The following is a 13,380-nucleotide window of genomic DNA, read 5'->3' as shown; positions in this document are numbered from 1 at the left end:
GAAACACTCGATAAAAAAGGCTTTGATGCTGCGAATTCTTTGAATTTCCTAATTGTTTCTTTTTCTTTTGCTTAAATTGACGTACCCACATTCTTACCATGAAGTCATGATAGCTAATTTTTGTGCAAAAATGTAGATTATGAAGAATGTCTCGGCCAAAAATAGGTCACTAAGTTCGACGAAACTTTGCTGAAATTTTTCAATCCTTGCCAAACTTCGTTGGAATTTTTCATCAACAAACTTAGAAAATGTTAACAAAATTTGGGAAATTGTCAAATTTTGAAAAGAAAATTTACCCAAAATAGGCCCTTAGACTACACAAAGCTTCCTTCAAGCAATTTTGTTAAAATCTGTGATCCATCCATCCAGCCTAGCAATGCTAGGAGAACATTTAGGATTTTTCAATTTTAGGAGAACACTTTCTATGTTTCGGCACTAAATTTATTCATTTATTTAACGGTAAACAAAAACCTACTCGCTCAAATCACAACAATATTCGTACCTATCATCTCGGTAGTTCGTCAATCACATTACAGCTCAGTCACAGCATTACGGTGAAATGACTGAAAATGCAGAACCGGAAGCAGCCATATTGGCCCAGTCGACCCGTCGGAACCTCATATGCCCTCTGCCTTGTATGCCACCAATGAAAATTGGTTAAATTAGAGACGTCCACAGAAATCAAATGACGCATATCACACGGCGCGGCTCCACAAAGTCGTTGCAACGCAATTGACGTGAGAACTGCCAACTCGAACGATCATCAAAAATAGCCGCGTTCAGTCCAGTTTCGGTTAATGCCACAACGTCATTGGAACAGCATGTAGATGACAGCTTGAAATTCTTCGTTTTTGTCCGAAGACCCCGTTCTGATAGTATATGATGATTTTCCGTACCGAAATCCGGATAGAAAAGATGGGCTCATTTCGCGGTACGTCCATAGTCGACTCAGTCACAGGATAGTTCATGCAGGGGCTGATGTCCTTATCCAGATGCTCATGACGATTGTCAAGATTGTCAAAAATATCCATTGCGCAATCCATAGGTGAATTGACTGTCACATTATCTAGCTCGAAACTAATTGCAAAATTGTCCAGATTTCCATATTCATCGTTCAGGCTTTCGAAACTCTCTTTTCCGAAATTGTCACGTAAAGCTGTTTGTCTTAATCGATTTTTTCCATATTCGAGTCCAACAGCGAGACTTCCGCTAAGTTGATCACCGGCTGCTCCATTGTTGCTTGAATTTCGGTTTGATGCGGATGGTGTTCGTTCGCAGATTGGCTGAACTGCAAGATCGCTGCTTGTGCATCTTCAATGCCACAAACTTTTCCGTCTCGTACCGAAGAGCAACTATTCGATCCAGATACTGGCGCCCTATCAACGTTACTAGCGGCCAAGAAGGCTTTCTTTCGAGGAATTTCTTGAAGGTCATCAGAATTACGATCCTCTCTAAATTTGAGGTAATACAAAAATTGGGGACCATTTCATGTCAATTTGTAAGGGAGAACACTAAATTTGTTCGGAGAACAATTTGAAGATTTCTGACCCATGGAAAGAACATGGGAAATTCTTTGAAAACCAAAATCGAAGAAAATTATATAAGATTCCTCAGAAAACAACAGAAATCCAGCGAAATCCTCAAAAATCAGTAAAAAAAATACTTAAAAATCCAGCAAATTCAGCAGGTTAACAAAACAAAACCCATTGAAAATCCCCAGCGGATTTTTTTTTGGGAAAGTCCTTTATCAACGGCATTTACGAATATCAACCCCTCGGATCCATCTATACTTAGACGTCTTCCTTTTAAATAATAAATTCAGTTTATTTTAACAAGTCAGGTTACTGACGACAAGGCAAGAATTAATAGGACATGCGAGTCAAAAGACAGATACAGATTTTCCAGTTACTACTGTTCCATTAACAAAGTGAGTAAAGAATCTTCGTCGCACACCATGAGCAAAACAAACGTATCGACAGCTTTTCTTTCCTTCAATTCGGTGGCCTGCACCGGATTGAAACAAATTTTTATTTGCTTACAAACAGAAATCTTTCAATAAAACAAAATAAATTTTTATTATTTACTTTTTCATCAAAAGACTAAAGAAGAACAAAAATAATCAAAAACAAACAGTTAAAACATCTGGTCGGGTTTTGCCCGTGTCATTGGTACATGTCTCGTCGATATATCAAGAAAGTCTATCAACTGTTCGAAATAGTTGCCAATTAAATTGAAGAATTAGATCAGTCAATCAAGTAAATTAAATTATCGATCAACGTAACTGCCTTTGTTTCGACGTGATTGTAGACTGAAATTTACCGAATATTAACTGAATTTATCGAAAGAGAAATTCGGTAAATTTCACTAAATTCGGTAACTTCAGCCCTAAATTGTAGTGCTGCAATCCCACCAGTCGAAACAATAAATTCGGAAGCAGTTCGGAACCTTACAGCGATAGCATTATGAGGGGAACACATTCTCTCTCTACCTACTCGAATTTAATCCAAAAATTTATTTTATTGACTGAATAGCGGTCAACTACATCGAACAGATGATGATTGCACAAATCATATCATTCGCCCGATTATTTATCACTTCTAAATATCAATTAATATCTATCGCGAAGTTCATTCAAAGTATGACAGAGTTCTCAAGATGTAGATGTCAAGATGATCGTATCTGATGGGATGTAGTAAACATTCACATTGTCACATGAGTTTGTTCTAAAATAAAATGAGATAATGTCATTGGTTAGTTATTGTGCTCCTCCAAGCATGGCTCAGATCCCTCTGTAATTTTATTTTTTTTGTTTGTTTTTATATCACGTTTTACTACACGATCATAGCATGAAGAGATATGTGCAGGAAAATCCAACGCATAGTTTACTAAGTCTGGCGTCCAGACTTTGGACGATCAAATTATATTTTTCTCTGACTAATTAAAGTGTAAATTGCCATTCTCGAATGGCTTAAAACGTATGTACAGCGTCATTGGTGTTAAAAATTGGTGTATTTTTCTGGGCTCTAAAGGATTGCACATCTGAATGCTCTGATATTAAGTACATCCAAAATTATGCTAAAGAATTGCTTCCCCAAAAGATGTGTTTGGCTAGGAAGCATGCGATTGATTTCAATGCTAATCAGTGTGTGATGTGAGTGCTTGTTAAGTATTTACAAACAAAAATTGGTACTTCAAATGATCAAATTTGAATTGATATTTAAATTTTCTTTTTTTCTTTACTTTTTTTCCTTTCTATCCATCGTTCAATCATCGTCATTTTACTGTATCCATTCACGATGAATGATTTTTTATTGCGCTGCGCTTTACTCATTTTTCATTTTAAAAAAAATTACGATTTTCGCCTGCTAATTAATTCAATCCAACTGATCCACAAAACATATCGCTAAACTCCCAATTAAACCAAACATACGATGACACCGTTTAGGACCGTTCCGTCGGACTGAATCGCATAACTCATCCGAATCGTCCACCAATGAACTGCCATTATCTGAAATGATTTTTTCGAAAACTCCCTCAACACCGACCCCAGATCTCAGCACTCATGCTGCAATCAATTTAGATTCATTGAATTTCGAAAACAGTCATCGTATGTCTCCCTTGGCCACTAATGAGCTACCACTTTCATGCACATGCTTGAGGGTACCGAATTCCAACTATCAAATAACTGGTTCGTCATTACCGGAAGAAAATTTATTGGTCGTGAATTCAAGTGATCGAATCAGACGGAATTCGTGTTCATTAGATTATGGACAGTCCAGTACTAACACTCTGAACTATTCACATCGAATCGAGGGAAATAACATTAAAGTCTTATGACCCTTAATGATGGGCGACATATCCCTAGCAATATCGTCAGTTTCATCAAATATTGCTTCTGCTCAAACTTTACTAAATGCCATTACAACTGCAACAACTGTAACTACAACATCTAGTACTAATTTTAACCCTACCACACCTCATCCAAATATCGTCAAACACAATTCAGACACAACTCCATCGCCAAGTAATTCGTCGACGGTACGGCGTCAACGACACAGTCTTTCCGGCCAGATGAGTTACTACAAAATGCTGGGCTTCGGTGGATATAGCAAAAAAATGGCAACCAGCACAAATAGTTTATTTAGCACAGCCGTCATTTCCGGAAGTTCGTCTGCACCGAATCTAAGGGATATGATACCATGCACGGCATCGTCATCAGGTGAGCAAATTTATTTTATTTATTTAAAATTTTATGTGTTAGGTTTCAAGTGTAGCCTGTAGTGCCTGTTTGCAATTAGGTATAAGTGTATGACCAATACTTAGTTATAGAAAAATTGAATTTCTCGATTTAAGTCGAAATTAATCTTTGTATAACATTTTGTGTCTTACTTGGTTATTGACACTCGTACTTTGTCTGCATTGTCTGATATCAACGGTGGAGAAATTGTTTTTGGTAAACTGATGATTCTACATCAGTGACCCAGCAAGGCGATTTTTAATTTTTTAATGGCGACCAACAGCCACATTCAAGTTCATTACAAAATTATTTTGCTGTAACTCAGTACGCTTTTATAATTAGATTTCTTAGTACAAGATTGTGATCAGCTGCAGAGCTCAACTGCATATTCGCGACATTGTCAAATTTCTCTATTTTGCTTTATAAGAACAGTTCCATCTTCCATCAGCTAACAATTCAGAATCGAGGAAAGAGGACCTAATGAAAGAGTGAACAGTGGTGGTACATAAATCACGTCACGCTATTTTATTGAATTTGTGATGATCCTTGCCCTGCGTCACGCAAAGAGGAACAAGATGGATACAATTTTAGTAAGAATCGTCACGTTTTCCTGAGGTTTACCCCTTCATAGCGTGACGTCATTTGTATACAACCCCATGTACTGCTCTGCCCACATAAACAATACCACTTGCGTATCTAACATGTTACTGCTGTTCCTCTACGTTTCTCTTATTTCTCTAATTTCGTGTGCAATTTTAAATGTCAAATGAGAGGAATCAGAGAAACCGAGAAGAAGAACGGCTTCGACACGAAAGTGGGATTTTTTACGTGTTCAAAACAGTATTGGGAATTTTATTCATTTGAACTACAGTTGACGGCAGAAAAATTTAATTTCCTTCAGCTGGTCCACTAATAAAACAGAACTGTTTATGTACTTGTTTGTACGGGCGGAACAATTACACTCACGCGTATAGTAGTTGAGCAATTGAAAGCTCAATAAAATGTAAAATGTGCACTACTTCGGATCCAATTAGTGCTATTGTAACTGCTACTGCCTAGGATTGTATAACTACCACCTTTCTAGAAGTGTTTTCTATGATTTCATCAGAAATCCACGTTTATGTACCCTGTAGACGTAGACAGGACACGAAACGATTTTTTTTAGCATAGAAGTACGATGTGCAATCCAACGAAAAATTTATCCATTGTCGTCGTCACATTTTTTTAATAAAACCCTAATGCACACTTCACTCGTAATGTCCATTAATCTTCAATGTTCGTTCAACCATTTCTTTTCTTCCACTTTCATTTAAATGTCAAGTTTTAGAAGGATTCGGAGGAGTACCGCCAATACGTCCATTGGAAACGCTGCACAATGCCTTGTCGCTGAAACAATTGGATGGTTTTCTGGAAAAAATGGTTACAGTTCCATTGTTCAAAACGCCTGCATCGTCATCGCCAACACCGATCCAAACACCGCAAACGCTGCCCGACAAAATTGGAACGTTGGCTAGTAAGTTTGAAGCCGATATTTTGTGATGGAAAATATTAGTTTTAAATTCACCCAAACCAAAAGAGCGAGAAAACAAACAAACAATACAAAACGACTATGCTTTTTATCACTAACTGTATTTTTTGTTGAAATTCGAAGCATAACGTTTAACTCACTTCTTTCTGTTTAAAATTAATTTTGGTTCTTAATTTATATGTGTTGATTGATTTACAATTTATTTTACTGCTTCTTTTAATTTACGAGACAAAAACGTTAATTAAATAAAAATTTATTTTTAACAAGAAAAAAACTTTTCATTTTTGAATTTTCTTTTATAATTCTAAGTGTCGTGTCATCGCAATTCATCCATCATCTGCTTTTACTAAATTCATTTGATTTGTTCGAATCAAAACTTATCGTTTGCTTTCACTTACACTTATACAGAGGGGACTATCTTGAAAAACAGCCTACGGAAGTCGGAACCGTTTTGCGATGTAGTCATTTTTATGTGCCTAAAACGGTGTTGAACTCTAGAACCCAAAACTACTTATACTGAATCCACAGAATTGATAACAGATGGCGCTGGACGGAAGCAACGCCATCTGTTATTATATCTAAATAATAATTGATTAAATGTGGGGCTTAGTTTTGGGGATTTCCTGAAAAAATCGAAAATTAAGCCTTGACTGATGCCATAACCCACCCATACATATTGGGTAACATTGGGGGCTAGTTGGACATCATTTTGTAATAATCAAGTTTCTACCATTTAACAAATGTCTTTAAACATGGTTATTGCAAAATGCTGGTGAGTTATTAATATTATCAGTTGTTAGGTGTAACGTGGGCAGACGGTTTTTTCTTCTTCATTGTTTAGTTGCTTCGTCGAGATAAATTAGAACTTCACCTATATTTATGTGGGTCGATTTTTCCAAAAGCTTGTGAAGCTGGAAGAAAGCAAACGTGTGGCATCATTACTTTTTCGTGTCTAGACTAGAGTTCGTATGCAAAATAGATTTTCCATATAAAAAAGGGAAGAAATAAAAGCGATAAATCTAAAATAAGAATTGATCACTTGAAAATAAAAATGATTGCAGGAAAATAAGAATGTGATCACAACCAGTTTTTCAAATATAACACTACGAAATAAGATTCTATCAACCTAAAATAAGAAGTGATCACAAGTAGTACCTACCACCCGCTAAATCAAATGTGATCACTAAAAATAAAGAATTTGATCACTAAAAATAAAGAATTTGATCACTAAAAGTAAAGAATTTGATCACTAAAAGTCCGAACGAATACACATAAAAAGCGTTTTAACACGCCGAGCGATCCGGCCCATTGCCCCGGAGCGAAGCGGAGGGCCGCAATGCGAGCCGGGCGCCGGAACGGTGTTGGTAACTTAGGAGTTAATTTTTTTTCTCTCGCATCGTCTAATAATTAGTCTGTGTAATTCATTGCACATAAAAAGCGTTTTAACACGCCGAGCGATCCGGCCCATTGCCCCGTAGCGAAGCGGAGGGCCGCAATGCGAGCCGGGCGCCGGAACGGTGTTGGTAACTTAGGTGTTAATTTTTTTTTCTCTTGCATCGTCTAATAATCAAACAGAATAATAGATAGCATATCCTTATTTCTTGCAATCAAATTTTTTATTTTGCACGATCATTTCTTTATTTTTTGTAATCAAATTCGTATAATTGTAGATCATTTCTTATTTCGAGACGATCATATGTTAGTGGTAAAATTGCATATATTTAGTGATCAAATTCTTATTTTTTGGTGATCAAATTCTATTTTTATTGCTATCATATAAAATTGTGATCATTTCTCTTTTTCTAGTGATCATTTCCTATTTTCTTGTGATCATTTCTTATTAAATAGCTATCACTTTAATTACATGCCTATAAAAAACCAGATTTTCAAAGTTGGTAAAATCGACCCACATCAACCGATATGTTCAAATTTTTCCATATTTTTTTATCAACCACTGAGTATTTCAGCCTGGAATGAGTTCTCATACCAATAACACCGTATTTACATCGTAACTACATGAATTCAGCCTTCCATTGTCACCATCGTCCCTCGGCGCCTGTGGATGAGATTTAGATAAGAACATGCACCTTTAGGTTTAAATACCTTTCTAGACGCATAAAAATGACTTCACTCGAAAACTGGTCTGATTTCGGTAGGCTCGTTTTCAACCCGAATCCCTCACACTTAAATGTGGGAAAGGTGAAAGAACTTAATAAAAACTGACATAAATGTAACTTTGTTGCTGCAATTCCATGCCTTCATAAAATATTTATCTGTCCCAGTGTTCAATGTTATGCCTGGTTCGTATAGTTCAGGAGTAAACCAGTTTCAAATAACCCGGAAACCAAAATTAGATTCCAGCTGTTCACTGAATTCAATTAACGTATCGCAACTGAGTCTGAGTGCTTACAGTAATCCATTTTTGGAACCCTTGGAGTCAACTCCCTATGAATATATTTCCATTATTACAAAGACTTCAATTCTTCAGGCAACAGGGCAATTGTATTTTGAAAATGTCGACCAGATTATCGTTAAATCGGAAATTTCATCTGTTGAACAGATTCTTTTCATTATCTTACTTACCGAATTCAACGTAGGTGGATTAGTACCCGCTATGTTATGTTCTTCTCAACATCTTACTATTAATGTGAATTCTGGAGTAAGGAACTTTGGTTCGTGAATTTGAACAAACTTCAATAAATCAACATCAACACACATAGCATTGTAGTAGAATATTACTTATGTCAAGGAGGATAAAATATACGACAATGTACCACGAAGGGAAGATTCTAAATTTAGTTGACAAAGGATTTTTCCTATAGTTTTAGGATATTTTTTCAATTTTCAAGGATTTTCTTCTTTTTATATGACTTTTTTGAGCTTTTTAAAGCGTTTTCTATGATTTTTAGGAATTTCTATGGATTTTCGATTAATTTGATTTTTTAAGATTTTCATTTGGTTGACACTGTGTCAATGTCATGCCATTATTGTAAATATTACTCTACTTGACATAAGCAATATTCTTCTACTATGCTAGGTGCGTTGAGATAATTCACATTTGAAATTCATAAAAATTCGGTCAACAATTGACAGACACGAATAAGGTTTGTATTATTATTGATTCAGAATAAAAGATAACGTTCATTTAAGACAGAAGACGTCCATAATCTCACCCCCACCACTTAGCCATATGCGCTCTTTTCACAAAATTCTTAACAGCAAAATGACCATTCATTTATCCCAAAAAAAATCCAAACCAAAACAAGGTTGGAGTTGCCAAACGAGCATGAGCAGCACTAGTGCCATGTCCAGTGGTGGACCATCATCTCCAAACATTTCGGATAGCTTGAATTCTCGGAGTGACTTTTCCATCAGTTTGGCCAGTAATGACGGGTAAGATTAAACGGTATATTGTCAAACAGATTAAACTCTGTGAGTAACGATTTTGGTTGATTGCAGTGGGGTACTTGCAACTGAATTTTCGCAAATGTTTCAAATGTTAGACAATGAGCTAGGACCTGAAAGTACACAGTTTGCGTTCGATCAATTTCGACAAAATTCAGAAGAGAAAACCCTAGTTGGAAAAAGCAGCTTAATCGCTCAAGATCGAGAGAAAACTAATATTGACTCGTTTGAAGTACTTATACAACCACTTGTCATTTTTAGATATTTTTAAACAAAATCTTCCCAATTCATAGGGACTCGATGATGAGGAAGATGAACCAACGATATCGAACGACAACTACAACGTTCATCAAATATCTCCTTCGAAGAAACCAGACTCGTTGAGTGATGGAACGAATTTAGAAAATGTCAATCCGTTTGATTCGCAAGCAAGGAGAGAAGGAATATCTCGTATTCAGAAACAGATTAGCCTTTGCGAGCGGGACGATTCAAGAGATTTGAAGCAACTCACACGAGACGTTGATAACTTTACACGACGTCCCGGCAGTGGTCACATAGCAAAACGTTGGATTGACTCTGCACCGCAACAAACCAATTATGTATCTGCCGACAATGTATGCAACACTTCATTTTATATTGGTCGCAGTCCAATAAAAAACTCGATGATCGATTCTGCCGATCCGAAAACCATGTCTTGCATGAATTTGAAATCGTGTGCCGGTCCTAGCATCAGTCCGGGTGCCGTTGTTGTAAAAGAGAAATTCATTGAAACGCCGGCGCCACTACGAGTGGCGAAGAGCTTTCATGGCAATACGGCGTTTCTGAAGTACAAGTGCAAAAAGTCAAAGAAATTGGATGCTGGTATATCGACTAGGTCGAGTGGTGATATAACGAGACCAGCATCGAGTAGTGATATTAAGCATAGGTTTGTTACGACGAAAGTCAATGAAGTGGATTTCGCTTCCTGCAAAAGTGCTGAAAGCGATGAAAACAAATAATGTGATCGGACATTTTGTTGAATTTTTATCGGGCGATGAGGTTAGTAAATGCTCTCCCTGAGAGAGCATGGACTTAGTTCATCGTTTCGTTGTCTTTATCGCTTTGCCTAATAGAATATGGTTGTTGAATAAAATTTTGTTTGGTCAAAATGGTTCGGAAACCGTTGCGAACATTCAAATAGATAAGTGTTATACTAACGAGAACTAACTGATAGGAGAGCCATCTGACATTAACTTTGTGTAACTTTCTGAACGTACATATGAGCGCGAATGACTATTATGTATAGTGTTATGTATATAGGTTACAACGGAGGTTCAATTAGTTTTAAGATTCATTCTGTTATAGCATCCAGTAGATGTAAGATAGAAACGAATAAATATTGTAACTATAGTCGAAGGAGTTGCATTTTATTTCATGGTCCTTCGTTCGCCATCAAAAAGTAATCAGCGAGACGAAGTGATATACAGTCCACAAATCAATTATAACAAGTTCAAGTGCGACAGTTTCAATCGGTGCGACAAACTGTTCTAAAAGTACGGGTGCCTGAGAATTGGCCGGTTAAATTTGAAAATTCCGAGGAGTGGAAATAGTTTGGTTCATGGAAATTAAAATCGTCAAATCCACTAATTCAAAGAAAAAACCGAAAATCGTTGGACAATAGCCGTCGAAGAAAAGTTGTTGTGCGCAGAGTGGTACAAGGTCACTGAGTTGGTGGGAATTTCCAGTTGAAATTCGTTCGACGAAGATATTACGGCAAAGCAAGATCAGCGAGTTGGTGGGAATTTCCAGTTGAAATTCGTTCGACGAAGATATTACGGCAAAGCAAGATCAGCGAGTTGGTGGGAATTTCCAGTTGAAATTCGTCGAAGAAAAGTTGCTGTGCGCAGAGTGGTACAAGGTCACCGAGTTGGTGGGAATTTCCAGTTGAAATTCGTCGAAGAAAAGTTGCTGTGCGCAGAGTGGTACAAGGTCACCGAGTTGGTGGGAATTTCCAGTTGAAATTCGTCGAAGAAAAGTTGCTGTGCGCAGAGTGGTACAAGGTCACTGAGTTGGTGGGAATTTCCAGTTGAAATTCGTTCGACGAAGATATTACGGCAAAGCAAGATCAGCGAGTTGGTGGGAATTTCCAGTTGAAATTCGTCGAAGAAAAGTTGCTGTGCGCAGAGTGGTACAAGGTCACCGAGTTGGTCGAAGAAAAATTGTTGTGTGCAGAGTGGTACAAGGTCACCGAGTTGGTGGAAGAAAAGTTGTTGTGCGCAGAGTGGTACAAGGTCACCGAGTTGGTGAAAGAAAAGTTGTTGTGCGCAGAGTGGTACAAGGTCACCGAGTTGGTGAAAGAAAAGTTGTTGTGCGCGGAGTGGTACAAGGTCACCGAGTTGGTGGAAACCAGTGGTTTATATCGAACTTGAGAATCAACGGCCAAAAACAGTCGATGGTCAGAGAATCAATCTAAGTTGGTATTAACACAATTGGCATCAAGGCAAGATTACCGAGTTGAAATTCGTCGAAGAAAAGTAGTTGTACGTAAAGCGGTAGCAAGGTCATCGAGTTGGTGGAAAGTTCCAGTAGAATTTATCGTTGTTCGTTACATACCGTACGGAAGCAATCGTGGATCAACGTAAACCGTAAGCAGTGGAATTGGTACAATTGGCGAACAAAGCAAAGTCACCGAGTTGGTGGAAAGTTCCAGTAGAATTTATCGCTGTTTGTACCTACCGCACGAAGCAGTCAACGCAGGAAGCATTCGTAGTCATTGGGGATCAAACTAGGTTGGAATTGGTACAATTGGCAACCGAGGCAAGATTATCGAGTTGGTGGAAATTTCCAGTAGAAATTCGTTCGAAGCAGGGTCATCCGTTCCGAAGCAGTCTCGAAGTAATCTAATCGATTGGAGCCGTGAAAAGGGTCATCAAACGCTGTGCGTAGATTTGGTTCAAGCCGCAGTCTCATAATCCATTGGTCCAGAAGATCATCCATTTTTCCATAATCCATTGGTCCAGAAGATCATCCATTGGTCCAGAAGATCATCCATTTTTCCATAATCCATTGGTCCAGACGATTACCTATTGGTCCACGCCACATCCATTGTCGAACATGTCTGGGGAAACACAATCAACCAAAGAATCACATATCATCAAACCGTGTGGATTCACTTATCTGAAGCACAAGCGGACGAAACAATGTTCCAAATTTCAGCAATCGTCTCGACATAACCTCATTATGGTTACCACGGAAAAAAGTTTTTTTTTTATTTATCGCGGAATTTGATTACACACACGTTAACTAGCTTTGTCTTAACAAATTAACGTAATAACGCGCACTTAGAAATCAATTAAAGTTAGTATGCGCATTTGGTTTACCGATTAAAAAAAAAAATAATAATAATAATTTCACTTTCACATAATGACAACGACGCGTTGCAACAAAGTAAATTTCAGTTCGACAGCTGTTTCAAAACTAGGTCATTGACACGTACATTGTTTGAAAATTTAGGACGTTCGATTGGATGAACATTTGTAGTTGTGCGATTTTGTTGTCAAATTTTTTCTGTCATTGTAAGAACTTTAAATCACGATCGTTTCGGGCTGGTTTCAACCGGGGTAGACTCGGCCAGTTGTTGCGATGGTGATTTAAAACGTTCAAAAATTTTTATATCGTCATTCTTAATTTAAACATGAATGTTTCAAGTCGGGAAGTGGTTCGGAAACCGTTGCGAACATTCAAATAGATAAGTGTTATACTAACGAGAACTAACTGATAGGAGAGCCATCTGACATTAACTTTGTGTAACTTTCTGAACGTACATATGAGCGCGAATGACTATTATGTATAGTGTTATGTATATAGGTTACAACGGAGGTTCAATTAGTTTTAAGATTCATTCTGTTATAGCATCCAGTAGATGTAAGATAGAAACGAATAAATATTGTAACTATAGTCGAAGGAGTTGCATTTTATTTCATGCATTTTATTTCACAAAAAGTTTGTTTTTTTTTGTCAATTAATGGAGTTCATATACAGTGCTGCAAGGCTCACCATACTATTTATCATACAAATTTGGCACGTTGTAGCGACTGAAAAACTCGATCCAGGAATATTTACGGAGTGGTTTTGGCCAAGTGACAATTGCCGGAGAGTTTCAAGAGGTTGGCCAAGGAGGTGAAACAGACATTTTACATAGACGACGATGTTTTCTGTTCAAATACAATTC

General features: G+C 37.4%; 1 protein-coding gene across 14 annotated transcripts in view; it reads left to right on the top strand.

Annotated features, from left to right (window-relative positions):
- Window positions 1–13,112, top strand: part of LOC119084485 (inositol hexakisphosphate and diphosphoinositol-pentakisphosphate kinase) — a 29,453-nt gene extending 16,341 nt beyond the window's left edge. For 12 of the 14 annotated variants that reach the window (XM_037194489.1, XM_037194477.1, XM_037194476.1 and 9 more), the window contains 5 exons: window positions 4,007–4,219; window positions 5,559–5,750; window positions 9,032–9,158; window positions 9,225–9,402; window positions 9,464–13,112. In XM_037194489.1, the coding sequence (XP_037050384.1) occupies window positions 4,007–4,219; window positions 5,559–5,750; window positions 9,032–9,158; window positions 9,225–9,402; window positions 9,464–10,168 (1,415 nt within the window). In that variant the 3' untranslated portion in view covers window positions 10,169–13,112. The remainder of the gene's footprint in view (window positions 1–4,006; window positions 4,220–5,558; window positions 5,751–9,031; window positions 9,159–9,224; window positions 9,403–9,463) is intronic. The other 2 variants (XM_037194482.1, XM_037194479.1) reach the window with 2 other exon arrangements.
- Window positions 13,113–13,380: the final 268 nt, after the last annotated feature.

This window comes from Bradysia coprophila, unplaced genomic scaffold (genome assembly GCF_014529535.1).
Source record: "Bradysia coprophila strain Holo2 unplaced genomic scaffold, BU_Bcop_v1 contig_732, whole genome shotgun sequence".
NCBI lineage: Eukaryota > Metazoa > Arthropoda > Insecta > Diptera > Sciaridae > Bradysia > Bradysia coprophila.
The sequence above is the reverse complement of the archived record's forward strand: the minus strand, read 5'-3'. Positions and strand labels throughout refer to the sequence as shown.